The 14,422-nt window shown below is 29.4% G+C and overlaps 3 protein-coding genes across 6 annotated transcripts; 1 reads left to right on the forward strand and 2 right to left on the reverse strand.

The window, feature by feature from the left end:
• Nucleotides 1–37: 37 nt before the first annotated feature.
• On the reverse strand, nt 38–7,303 carry Posh (SH3 domain containing ring finger posh). Of its 4 annotated transcripts, XM_072006336.1 has the most exons (14): nt 6,916–7,302; nt 6,432–6,669; nt 6,242–6,356; nt 6,064–6,162; nt 5,809–5,945; nt 5,563–5,686; nt 5,103–5,426; nt 4,727–5,016; nt 4,332–4,657; nt 4,066–4,268; nt 3,826–3,968; nt 3,206–3,373; nt 2,609–2,722; nt 38–2,538 (listed from the first exon to the last, which is right to left on the reverse strand). In XM_072006336.1, the coding sequence occupies exons 2-14, from the start codon at nt 6,662–6,664 to the stop codon at nt 2,355–2,357; spliced, it is 2,460 nt and encodes an 819-aa protein (XP_071862437.1). In that variant the 5' UTR covers nt 6,665–6,669; nt 6,916–7,302; the 3' UTR covers nt 38–2,354. The 4 variants fall into 4 exon arrangements, 3 of the variants coding, with proteins under 3 accessions (XP_071862437.1, XP_071862435.1, XP_071862436.1); XM_072006334.1 differs by having other exon boundaries at nt 6,432–7,302; XR_011800181.1 differs by having other exon boundaries at nt 2,504–2,538; nt 3,206–3,287; nt 6,432–7,303.
• Nucleotides 7,304–8,463: 1,160 nt separating this feature from the next.
• Nucleotides 8,464–12,122, forward strand: Vib (phosphatidylinositol transfer protein vib). The gene is made up of 6 exons (XM_072007804.1): nt 8,464–8,670; nt 9,068–9,098; nt 9,665–9,928; nt 10,051–10,128; nt 10,201–10,581; nt 10,658–12,122. The coding sequence occupies exons 1-6, from the start codon at nt 8,654–8,656 to the stop codon at nt 10,700–10,702; spliced, it is 816 nt and encodes a 271-aa protein (XP_071863905.1). The 5' UTR covers nt 8,464–8,653; the 3' UTR covers nt 10,703–12,122.
• Nucleotides 12,123–12,351: 229 nt separating this feature from the next.
• Arc42 (Activator-recruited cofactor subunit 42) lies at nt 12,352–14,371 on the reverse strand. The gene is made up of 5 exons (XM_072007799.1): nt 14,081–14,371; nt 13,901–14,000; nt 13,057–13,724; nt 12,765–12,988; nt 12,352–12,699 (listed from the first exon to the last, which is right to left on the reverse strand). Exons 1-5 carry the CDS (start codon nt 14,100–14,102, stop codon nt 12,487–12,489), a joined length of 1,227 nt encoding a protein of 408 aa, XP_071863900.1. The 5' UTR covers nt 14,103–14,371; the 3' UTR covers nt 12,352–12,486.
• Nucleotides 14,372–14,422: the final 51 nt, after the last annotated feature.

Raw genomic sequence — 14,422 nt, forward strand, 5'->3', positions numbered from 1 at the left:
CTTTAAATTAAAAATGAATAAAGTTCAACAAATCATATCATTTGTAAATTTCAATATTTTCTTTACCACATACATCAATGTATATTATTACTGTTTGTATTACTATTTGAAATTTATCTGCCATAATGAAGTAATATTTGTTTTATAAGATATTATCGCTACTAATAAGTTACTTAATTTCATGTTATATAAAACACCTACATATAAATACATTTTATATGGTGTATACTACTAAATATGAAGATATATTTTTTTATAACACCAGAGGAAGAGAGAAGGTAATTTATATACTAGAAAAACAAACACATATGAAATTTTTATAGTCAGTATCTTCTCCATAAGTTTAAAACTATGTTTCTAAAATTTAGTAGATTTAAATTTTATATTCTTAGTGATTTTTGAATCACTAAATCAAACATTTTCGTTATTTCTTCCTCTGTTACCCTATTCATATATTGTATGTGCGTCTGTTATGTGCTATGCACATATACATATATGTAGTCAGTAGAAACGATATAACGAGGCCATATATTAAAATATTAAAAGGTGACACAGGTTCATGTAGTAGCATTTTATATAATCAGCAAGAATCATTCGTGAATTATACTGTGTAAAAGGTAATAAATTATGTATTTTTAGAATCTGCTTCTCAAACTGCATAATACATATTTTGTTAAATATATTACAAAGAAAAACGTAATTCTGAGTTTACATCGTATGATTTTGAATTAAGCTCGAACTTCTTATCTTTATATACGTGACTCAAATTGTTATTTTAGTACTCCAAACATGCATAAACATAATTTAACGCCTGACTGACTTTATGACTGACCTTGATGTTGTTTCCACTGAATACATAAATACAATAATAAAGATTTATAGAACATTTTTTTATAATATTCTTGACACAGGTATATAAATTAAATAAATTATAACATATATAGAAAAATAACACTCAATCAGACTTATTCTATGAATGATAAACATTGTTTTGAAATTAATACAACTGAAAATGATAAAGTAACGTTAATAAAAAAATGTTTTCGGCAGATGTTTATACATAATTCAGAATAGCATCTCCTATAGGAAAATAACAAATTTAACCAAATATTGATTATTATTCAGCCTTAGGAAGCTCATTAATTCACCTTAATTTCTTACAATTATGTTATGTGAAATAGGCTGTTAACGATATAATTTCTTATTGTGCTTGAATGTTTAAATACCTCGTAAATAAGAAAAACATACACATTCAGTTGTACAGTACAGATATACAATTGATTTTACTACAAGTATTAATGTTATAGTTCAGCTTTTATGTTAAAATCTATTTAACTAAATGTCTACAATTATGCAGAAATATAGGCCAGTCTGATATAGCCAACCACATATTTAACAAAACCAACATCGTAAAATTTGAAATCATTACGTAATCTTACATATGTATACTTTTACATAAAGAAAAGATATATTAATATACAATATAAGACACACTTCATAATGAAATGTTTTACATTTTTCTATATGATACGAATTACTATATTTTTCTAAGAAAAATGTCTATAAAAGGAAACGTTTGTCAAAGCTGATCATACTGATATAAAAACTGATATAATTTTTTATGTTCATACAACTTCAATAACATCATAAAATATATCATACAAATTTTTTAAATGCAACAATTCAAAGAAATTAAACAAAATCTTAACAGTAATCCTGTCATTTTTTTTCAAACTAGCATTTAAGCAACAATTGCTTGTATAAAATTGCAAAAAAAGTATGCGATAATATATTTAATAATAATTTAAGCTTCATGAAAATTCAAATTATCTTATCTTAAAATATTACTATACGTGAACAAAAACTTAAAATGTAAATAATAAAATAATTTCATAAACTTCTTCCTGTACTATGAATTATGAAACTGATTTCGTATTAGTAAAAAAAGATAGTAATAATACATTTTTCTGTAATTATGTTTGTTCAAATGGCAGTATTGTTGTAATATAATCTCTTACTTCCTTAATCACTTTAATAACTTCTGTTGAATATAATATCAATGGCAGTATCCATTTTGGACAATTTCACTATATTTCATTCATTGCATAATTAAAAAAATTCTTTATGTCATAATCATGATAAAACCATATAAACATACTACATGTAACATACAAGTATATGTTTACTGTACTATTTAGTACATTACGATTAATTTCACAATTTAAATCCTACACTTACCTTCATATTAATGATTATACCTTTAATAAACCTGAAAATTGATGTGCAATATGTCACCATCAGCTCGTGCAGTATTATATACAAGTTTCTAATACGAAATGGTTTTGCGCTGTATCTCAGAAAGCTTCGACAAAACTTGCCGGGAAAAGACCTGTACGACCAGTTCTTTGTTGAGTGCCTTTATACCAGCCATCATCGCGTTTTTTGTGTACATAAATAATATCTCCTACTCGAAGTTCAAGTTCAAACTCGCTATTAGGTGGATATGGCACAATACAACGAAATCTGTATACTCGCTCGCTGAAGGAGAAAAATATTAATAATTAGATAGAAAATAAAAATGTGAAATGATTTAAGTGATAATTTCTACCGTTCGCGTGTGGGTTGTTGTTTCGTTTGTTTTCCCATACCAGCATCTAATGAGTTACTTTTACGGTGGTGATTTCCCATTGGTGTACATGCCATTCCACCCGATTCGTTAGATCTGTGAATATTAATGATAAAAATAAAAGTAGAATTGTAATAGTTTCAAGAAATTCGTTAACATTATGTAATAATTATGCATTAATTGCACACATACTCAATCAACAAGCAAATGTTTGATAAAATCCATAATTTGAAAGAACAATAACAACTACGAAAACGCAACTGAAAAATAAGAATGAAATATATTTTAATGCCATCAACATAATCAAGCATTTGTAACACATATTTTCTAATTTTTGCAATATTTATCATCATACTTACCCATATGTATATATAGCATTATTATACATCTAATTGCAAATGTTAATTCAGTTAAACATATGTATCACACAATTATTACGTACATATTTTATTATAAAATTCTAAATACAATTTCCGTTTTCTATATGAGCTGGACAAATATATCAAGATAAATACATTTTACTGTAGATGTTAATTTTCAGTTACTTTATTTGTCAGACATATAATTTCAATAACTAACCTCTGGAGGATCGAGACCGGTAAAGATGGTCTCTCCTTGTATTTTAGTCTTTGTGAAGATGTGACATGTCCTTGGACAGAGCCTGGACACAAACGATGATGGTTGTTTGAAGCATTTAATTCCTGTGTAGCTCCCACCTGTAGCAACTGACTTGGGCAAGATCCTGATCTAATTTTAAATATATCCGCCCAACCCCCCCGTGTAGAATTAGACAAATAATTCAACACGTACAGCTCATATTGTGTTAAAAAATATGGTAAACAGTAAAAAAGACAATCTAAGAGTTTTAACTATTTTGCACAATGTACAATTAATTTACTAGTTTTTTCCTATATATGTATAAACATTGCAATTATACAGTGAATTCAACAATTATACAACACATAACAAAAGTACATATACATAATTACATACATTTTACATTGTACACAAAAACATAAACAATTTTGGATAGCAGCGCATGCAAACTGTTAAAAAAACATGTTCATTACGCTACGAACATGCAAATCATTATCTTATGCAAAAATTATTTTATTTTCCTTAAATTTGTATATTCAAATACACTATCATACTTATATAAAGCATGGCTTGCTGTTACTGCAATAAAAAAAAAAACTTACCGAACATGTACTGGATTGATGGAATTGCCATCCTCAAAAACAGGGTTATCCATGGAATATGTAGTAGGTGGTGGTGATTTTGATTTTTTAATATTCGTTAACCGGCGCATTAAAGAAACACATTTATCCTTCTTTTCCTTCTGCTGTAGTTCGAAAGTATATATGTATGTTTTATTGATATGTCTATGTTTGTATAATAAGAAAACAAATATCATATATTATGGAAAGATAAGCTTATACCTTTTCAGTGTTTTTAGGCACAGAAACAGATGCGGTAGAAGAAGGTGAAGCTACTGCATGTAAAACACTATTTGGGCTTTTGTTCACTTCATTCATTATGGAAGAAGTGGCACCAGTAACAACAGTTCCACTGTTGCTAACACCAGTAACTGTAGTTGTAGTCATTAATGACTGTGGTAAAGTTACCTGTTTTCCAGGAGAAGCTAAAACACGAAGCAGTCTCATGTATATTCTAATATAATGTTTTCTATAAAATCATTACGTACAAATATTCGATGACATAACAGCACTATGGCTACGTCCGAGAGGATTTGCTGAATTTTGTTCCTTATATCGAGGCGGACTGTTCTCTTGACTTTGTGTTTGGCTTTGCCCATGCCAAGACGATGATACCATAAAAGATGGACTAATAGCACGTGGTGGCAATTCTGGTGGTAACAATGTACGTGCATTATAAGGTTGAGGAGTAGCTCCTTTATTCTTGGTATAAGTAGTAGTTATCCGTGACTCGGTATTATTTTGACTCGTTGAAGACGGAAAGTTTTGATGCTGTCCTGTATTTGGTGAACCTCGACACAAGCCACGTTGACACCTACGAAAATAGAATTATTTAAAATCAAGAAATTATATTGTGTATTTCTATTGTAAGTATTTCATATACTTAGCAGGCGCAACATAATTTCCAGGAAAGACTCCACACTTTTGTGTACGATTAGAAGTTCCTTTAAACCATCCATCTTGACATCGTTCTGTTACCATATAAATGCCACCTTTTCGTAATTCAAGTTCATCCGCTTTCTGAGGTTTATATGGATACAGAGCTATGTATGCAGCTGGTAAATGAGTATTTCCGGTTGTGGCAGACGAACTCTGTGACGACTGTGCAAGAGCAAGATCACTACTACCGCTTCGCCTATGACGAAGATTATGATCTGCAATGCTGGTACTTGTCTGAGAAATGAAAATAAAAATTTACTGTTATAAACATAAAGTTTGTAAAATTTTTAATCATGTTGCTGTTAAATAAACTTTTTTACCTGTAGTGAAGAAAATGAATCATTACTGCAATTGTTAGTACCGCTGCCAATGGCATTGTCTACTGCAGGACTAAGTATTTCAGCACTGTGTCTGTGATGTGGATGAGCTTGATGGCCAGTGTTAACAGCAGTGAAACTGTGACGCTTAACATTATGTCTATTTCCAACTGCAGGAGGAGATGTTGCTGGGCTACTGGGACTACTTGGAGCAGTACTAGAGCTACTAGATGTAGTTGAACTATTAGGGGTGTTTGGAGTAGTAGTTGAAGAACTACCTCCTGATGATACATTTGAAATGGAGTCAGAAACTGGTAAAACTGTATTCTGTTGATAAAATGTAAGAAATTGGTAAGCTAATATTTTTGGCATTTTGAAATGTTAAGAAAATTAATATAAATTAATTGTATGTAATGGTATGTAATAATATAATAATAAATTAAATTAAGTTTATTTATAATACCTGTACAAGTTGAGGTCGAGGTTGACTTGTTTGTAAATTACGCGAATGATCAGTCGGTATTAAGAGTGTGGTTTCTTCGTTAGTGGGAGTAGGAGGTGCTACTCTTGATGGACCTGGCTGTGCACTATTTAAAGAAAACATTATCATATTCAATCAATCACGCATAATACCAATATCACTATTTAATTATTGATTCTAATTTCTATACTTAAACTTTATTTTTAAGGACAAAATAATAAAAATTACTTCGTTGATAGTTTCATTAAAGCTCTTGCCACACTATTTAGTTCTACAAAAGCCAATGGGAAGATGCCAATTCTATCCAAAAGTTTTCCTTCTGCCCAATTTTCATCAACTCTTCTAATAACACTAATAATTTCACCCTGTAGAGTCATTTAAATATATTATTTATGTTATTTTTACAATACTTGTTACAAAACAGGAATAAAAAATTTAATATTAAATTATTATTGATTATTAAATATATAGATATTCACATACCTTATTAAATGTAAGACAGCCATCTTCATCATCATTAGTCATTCTAAAATCATACAAAGCTTTGCACTGAGGAACATCTGGTGTCAATGGTGTGATTACCTATATAAATAAAACATTATATTAATACTAAATACTTTCAATAGTTTTATATTAAACTATAAGATATATTTTAATATACCTGAACGTAAGATAAAGGAAAAACTCCATGACTACTAGCACTCTCTCCAAAACACCAATTATTATCAATTTTCTTACGAAGGATAACAATGTCACCTTTTTTAAACGACAAGTCTCTAAAATATGAAACAATTAATAAAATATTGTTTAAATAAATACCAACTTGACTTTCAAGGAGATTATAAACTTACCCTGGAACTTTGGATACATAATCATAGATTGCTCGACCATATGTTTGATTGTGTAATTGAACTTGTTTTGCCGTTGCATTACCATGCCGAACTGGCTCATTTGTGAATGCAACAGAAGTAGGACTAGTAGTTACAATAGGAGTCGAAGTAACTTGGTGACCACCAAACAGTCTTTGAGGTCCTGCGTTGCTTTTAGTTATAGATTTTGTAGATTTAGGAGCTGCATTTCGCATTCCTTCTAAAATACGCATTAGCAATACATTAGGAGGCAGGTCATCCACTTTAGCATCAACCAAAATGCGACATTCAGGGCAGCGTAATTCGCGGTGAGTGCTAACTATCTCTTCTAAACATTTCTTGCAAAAGGTATGTTGACAGGGAAGTACTTTGCTCGATGTATCTAATCGCTCGAGACATACCGAGCATTCTAACAAATCATTCAGCATACATTCGTCCATTCTGATTTGAATCTTGAAACGCTTACTTTCGGTCTTTCTTTTTCTTCAATTTGTTTGCTTATATGTCCGCTTTTTCGAAACGTAGCTTCTCCAGCTTTTCTAATCTTCCCACGCGTTTCGTCTTTTCTGCACCCACAAGCCACCATACATTTGACGTACTTATCTTCTATATAACATGTAACAACGAAACTCGATTGGTAATTATAATAGTCCACCAATGAGCCCACCTCGCGAAAAAATATGCGTACATGTTACTCAATCCCTCTTCTAACTTTCAAACGACTGTTCCATCTTTTCATTTACCCTAAACCAAATATTCTTAGGCGCGTCAGTATACGCGCTGTCATCCAAGTACATTTCGTCACACACACCAAACCATATCGATCAATCGGACTCGTCGATTACAGTCGATTCTAAAATGAGCCAACGAATGTTACATGATATGTAACATCTATGCACAATATAGATTTTATAACCAAATATGTCATTATGAAACAACATTTAATACAAATATATAAAACTTACTTTTGATGCGAAATTTGCATGTACGTGCAATCTAATATTATTTTGAAAATTGAATATATAGAATAACCTTTTAATTTGTTATACAGTTATAAATACTTGCATAGAGAAATTTTGAAACTTATGTGTCATAAATTCGATTATTGGATAACCTATATCATATAGATTTATAAATATCTTCTTAATGAAAAATTAAGTAGTAACTTCCAAAGTTAATGATTATATCTTTTAACAATTTTTGTAAAAATGTTCCTTAATATCCAGATAAAAATCAACCAATCAGAAAAGCTCTTTTATTTTTAAGACGTATATAAGAAACAATTATCTATTTGTAAAATTTTAATATATTAATCATATAGAAATATTTTTTTATATATAGAAATATATTTTTTATTTTTAACAATTTATTCAGTAAAAAATATTTACAATGGTTGTACAACTTGTTCATTGCTACGAATTATGCTGTTCAAAATTATAATATATTGTGTTTTGTAATACATGCGATATTAAAATTCACGATACGTTACCTTATTCCAATATCTATTATTATGTCATTATGTAATTAATCCTACTGCATAACTTAATTATTATATTAGAAGTTATAAACTGTAAATTATAATCCTTATTGAAATTGAATGTTTATTCGATTTAAATATAATGTCCTATTTATATATCCTGTATTCCTTTATTTTCAATTTTCATGAAAGTCATGGTGAATTTTGTAGCTTTTCAATTTCAAATTTCATTCATATATACATACATACATACGTTCATAATGTATTTAAATATATTCTAAATTGAATCAAACAGGAACTGTAAATTAAATATATGATTCACTAATGATAGGTAATAAATTAATAAATGATATATCTAATAATTGTTTCCACATTTTCATTTGCATATTTCTATACAAAATCCCCAGATAAAATTATTGTAGACTGATAGATGATAAATGCGCATGCGAACTAAGGTGCATGTAAGCATGACGTCATTTGCAAAGTGTCTGTGAGATAAGAGTGGGGAAATTCAATGCACTCGTGTGCGCAAGTATGTGTGCTTTTTAGTGGCTGTAGCAGTGTGTCTGGTCGGTGATACGAGTGTGTGGCAGTCGGTTGAGAAGTCGACGCCGTTGTATGCGTATGACTGCGGGTTGAGAGATAACACGAGTGAATTTGCTGAAGCAAGGGTGGTTCTGTGTGGTCGCACTGAAATTACTGAAGCCCATGTGCTGTGCTTGTTAAAATGCTCATCAAAGAATTGTAAGTTTTTTCGAGATTTTTTGCTGTTAACTTAACACATCGCGCGGTAAGGAAGTAGTCGTCGAACATTTAAAAGCAATTCTTGGAGATATGGTTACTAATCTTTAACGGCGGGTGGGATTGGAGGGGTAAAGAGGGATGTACTTTCATCCCTTGCCATCCATACGGACAAAATTTTTATACGTGATGAAAATATCATTTTAACTGATGAGTAACGTTTCAAAAGATATTCATTCGTCATACGTTATTATCTATCGTTCGGTTTTCGATACTTGATAGTGTATAGTACTTAATATCATACTTAAGTGTACTCAAGGTCGTTGCTCATAAATATATAGTCATCTTTTTACTTATTATTTAATTGAACACAAATATAATTTATTTCTCTTTGTTTCAGCCGTGTCACTTTACCTCTTAATGTGAAAGAGGTATGTATTTAATGAATAGCAAGGTCTTATTATAATGACCCATTTTGAAATGTGTTATTACTATGGAAAAAGAAACATTAATTTAAATTAGCTTTTACATCATTACTATATCATTAGGAAAAATTCAAATCATTTAATTAATACTTATCTAGAAGCACGTAACTATTTTGAATGTTGTTTTGAATCTTTATTCCAGTGTATATGACAAATGTTACCAGATCATGCTGATTTCATTGTTATATTTATTGTTACTTAATTTTGTGATGTAACAAATCTTTTTCTTCTGCCCAATTACCTTAGTGTAGTCTTTAATTATCTGGTAACATATGTTTATTAAGCTTGTTTTGCTTTTATACCTTATGAGAGAAAGGAATTATTTAAAGTTATTATAATTTAATAATATTTTATTTAATAAATAAATTATAGATGTTACAGTTTTCTTGTAAGACAAGTTATACTTGTAGGTAATTAGATGTTATTTTTTATTTTATACATTTTCGTTATGAAAATATATTTTTTAATGTCTTTATGATATCTATTATAAAATGTGATTTACTTTATGGCAGTATCAAGTGGCTCAGCTGTATTCTGTAGCAGAAGCTAGTAAAAATAATACTGGAGGAGGAGAGGGTATACAAGTACTAAAAAATGAGCCATTCACAAATTATCCTTTGCTTGGTGGCAAATATTCTTCAGGTCAATATACATACAAGATTTATCATTTAGCTAGTAAAGTGCCTGCTTTTATTCGCATTATGCTGCCAAAGAATTCCTTGGAAATTCATGAGGAAGCTTGGAATGCTTATCCTTATTGCAAAACGGTCATTACCGTAAGTACAATTTGTTCATAAAAATATTCCTAATGATTTTCTGATGTGTATTTTTATCTATTATTCTCTATTATTCATTATTTTATCTTCTATATATATATATATTATTATCTTTTGTACAGAATCCTGGATATATGAAAGAACACTTTGTAATTATGATTGAATCATTTCACATTGATGATGTTGGAAATCAACATAATGTGTGTATAAAAATTAAAAAAAATACTTCATTTTGTTTTTTATGTATTATATTATTATTTTTTAATTAATAGGTTCATGAATTACCTCCTGATAAATTAAAGATAAGAGAAGTGATACATATAGATATTGCAAATGATCCAATTGCAAGTACTGATTACAAAGAGGATGAGGACCCAACCAAATTTAAATCTGTGAAAACAGGTCGGGGTCCTCTTATAGGTAAAGATTGGAAGAATAATGTCCAACCTGTAATGACATGCTATAAGTTAGTCACTTGTGAATTTAAATGGTTTGGTCTACAAAGTCGTGTTGAAAACTTTATACAAAAAGCAGAAAGGCGTCTTTTTACTAACTTCCATAGGCAAGTCTTTTGTTGGATAGATCGTTGGTATGGTTTAACTATGGAAGATATTAGAGCAATTGAGGAAAGCACAAAAGAAGAATTAGATAGAGTAAGTAACTTTTTCACTTTAAATTACTGCAATTTATACTTCACACTTAATTGCAAACAATCTTTAAATTTTTCAGCAAAGAGATCAAGGAGAAGTAAGGGGTATGCGAGCTGATGATTGAGGCTTTGATAGCTTCTATTACGAATGGTTAAATCAATTTCCTTATATGTCTCAGATACATATGCATACCTATAGAAATACACTCACATATGTTTTGTCATAGGCGATCCTGCAGGATCGGGACAATTTCCAGAATTTAAGTGTCTAGATTCTGTGTCTATTACAATTACTTATGATTTTAATTTATTTACATTTACAAGCGTTTTAGATAAATGTATCTACAGTCAAAGATTATAATATAGCCAATAATAAGAGAGAGAGAGAGAGCTGATACACAGATCAGTTCAACTTATATGATGTATAAAATATTCAAGAAAAGAGTACAGTTCGATAAAAATCAATATAGGTGGAAAAAAATGTAATTGTTATTTAACACCATAGTAGTTCGATATTAAAATTTATAAATAAGTCGTTCGGAATGCTTGCTGCATAACACAAATAAGAACGTTTGACATAAAAATTGTGAGTCCAATGACAGTTCGCGATTTGTGTTTTAGATTTATTATGTTATGGTTTGAAGTCAAGAGAAACATCACTATATTTATATAACCACTGTTTTAATAAGTTTACACAACATGGCCTGAGGTTTTTCAAGATCAATTATATAGTATGTAATAATCAGAAAAATTAAACAAAACTATTTTAGCAGCTCTATGAATGAAAATTGATTTTGTAATAATTTATTAACATACAATATTACAATTAGGAATAGATAAAATGACAAATGATTAGTAAATTATAATAATTGTGCTTTGCTTATGTTTCTTGCTTCTAATTTGGAAATTAAAGGAAAATCTATGCATCAAAATTAGGACCAACTTGATAAACCTTGATTAAATCAATTTTAATTATTGTACTAACATATATTATTTGTGAAAAATATGAAAATAATTATATAAAATAATTGAATTAATATACAGATATACATATATATGAAAGAAGAAACAACTATGTCAATGTGAAAGTCGGTAAACACTGAAAGAGTGCACTATTGTATATAAAAAGAGGCATACAATGAAATTCTGATTGAAATGTTACATACACTTATATATTTCTTTGCATTCCAATAGATCTCTGTACAACAAATGGAATTTAAATGTCATATCCAACATGTTTGCTTATGCAAAAGCAAAGAAAGAATTCGGTAAGAATATAGTTGAAAAACCGTAATTGTCGTTTGCACAAATTATATGTATATTGTTATCTGTTATACTGGGATCTATAGTGTAGTATTTAAGATAGTTTTAGAAATGCAATTTAGACAAAATAATCATTAAAGTTTTGAGGTCTTAATACAGGGAGTATCAGAGTTCATGCTGCTCAGTTGTGAATTTAGTCTTTAAGTATGATGTGCGATCTTATCGAATTACGATATTAGTAGAGATTTTAAAATAAAATCTCATTATGAGCAGTGTCTACCATCTCTATGCATTAATTTTACTTTAATAGATGATCTATTAGCCATTACCCCATAACGAGCAGGGTAGAAATCGCGAATAGAAATTCCTACGATGTTACTAAGAAACTGATAATGCAGCATTAGTATAGGCAGACATACATACATATGTATATAATATTTTGCAATATTTACATACATATATATATATTTTGTGACGTTGACTCATGTAGAAAAAAAGCTACTTTGCAATCATAATATATAAAATTTATCGACTTTTTCTCATGTAAGGAACAGATATATATATAAAAAATTAATGGAATATATAAAAATATTTTGCTTGCATATAAAGGGTTTTAGTAAAAAAATATATATTACATCTAAATACTTCAATTAAGATTATATTCTTTGATAATATTTGCAGCAATAACCAGTCTTTGTATTTCTGATGTACCTTCATAAATTTCCGTAATACGCGCATCTCTGTAATGACGTTCTGCCGGCATATCAGTAACGTAACCCATACCACCTAAAATTTGTATGCATTGATGAGTGCAAAAAGTAGATGTTTCAGATGCCGACAACTTTGCCATAGCAGCTTCCTAAACAAGAACAAGAGAATTATTAGATTACATTTAAGCTTAATTATTTTTTTTTTTTGTCATACCTTTGTATAAGGTTTATTATTATCCTTAAGCGTGGCTGCTCGCCATGTTAATAATCTTGAACTTTCTAATTTTAGTGCCATGTCAGCAATTTTTTGTTGAATTATTTGTAGTTTTATGATAGAATTACCGAATGCTTGTCGTTTTACTGCATACTCAACCGCACAGTCCAGAGATGCTTGAGCTATGCCTAAAGCTTGAGCAGCAATGCCTATTCTGCCAGCATCTAGAAATGTAATTTAGTTATTACACTTTTAGATGTTGTATTTATATGGATGTTAGTTTATTTTATACCTAGAGTCATCATTGCTATTTTAAAACCCATTCCTGGTTCTCCTAATATATTTTCTTTTGGTAAGATACAATCTTCAAATATTAACGAACAGGTACTGCTTCCATGAATACCTAATTTATCTTCTTTCTTACCAACACTAAGTCCTTCTATGGGCTTGTCAATTATGAATGTACTTAAACCTTTATGTTTTTTAGATCTGTCTGTTGTAGCAAACAAGATAATTGCATCTGATTCATATGCATTTGTTATCCACGATTTTGTACCATTAATTATATAATTAGATCCATTTAATTTGGCAATAGTAGAAGCAGCACCTGCGTCACTACCATTGCCTGGTTCACTAAGAGCGAAACATCCAATCTTATTACCATTTGTAAAAGGAGTGATATATTTTTCTTTCTGATCTTTACTGCCAAATTTTTCTATAGGACCTAAATATAGGGAATTATGTACACTCATTATAACACCTGTACTGGCACAAGCTCTAGATATTTCTTCCATTGCAATAACATAAGCCAAATAATCTAGTCCAGTTCCACCTACATTTTCGGGAACTGCTATGCTCATTAAACCCAGTTCACCCATTTTTTTTATTTGTTCTTTTGGATAAAGATGTTTCTTGTCTATTTCTGCCGCTAAAGGCTTTAATTCTGCTTCTGCAAAATCCCTATAATAATATTTATCGTAGAATAAATAGAATAAATTACATTGCAGAAGAAAAAAATATGTATTATAAGATTACAGATTGTAATTTAAAATAAGTGTAATAAATCAGTTTAAGAGAGAGAGAGAGAAGCATTATCTTTACAGGAATAAAAATATTACAAGTAAATATATAAGTACCTGCATGTTTTGTGTAACATCTGATGAGTCTCTGATAGCATAGAAAGAGATGCAATATTTCGAGTAACATTATTATAGATTGTGGTTATATTTTGTGCAACTGCAGCAGAAAATGAATCATTAGGTTTTTATATCTTAGATCGTTATCTCTAAAATAGCACTTTTTAAATGAAGACGTACCAAGTAACCTTATTTTGTACATTGTTTCCAAGTTTCTTTAAAGTAACAATAATACTGATATTTCAACGTTTCAATAAATTAATTGAACTTAGTCTTACAGCAATATCATTACATGTAATAATTTTATTTATACTGTTTTATATCGGTAATAACAATTACATACATACATATGCAAGCTGAATTTGAACAAATTATAGCAGTCAACCTTTTACTAAAGAAATTATTTTTATATGTATATTTAGAACAAAAATTAAGTGATTATAGTTGAATAGTTATCTGTATTATATGTTACTTATAAAAATGTTTAATATAAATTTAAAAAATAATGAACTCTTAACTACG

Source organism: Bombus fervidus, chromosome 7, assembly GCF_041682495.2.
Source record: "Bombus fervidus isolate BK054 chromosome 7, iyBomFerv1, whole genome shotgun sequence".
NCBI lineage: Eukaryota > Metazoa > Arthropoda > Insecta > Hymenoptera > Apidae > Bombus > Bombus fervidus.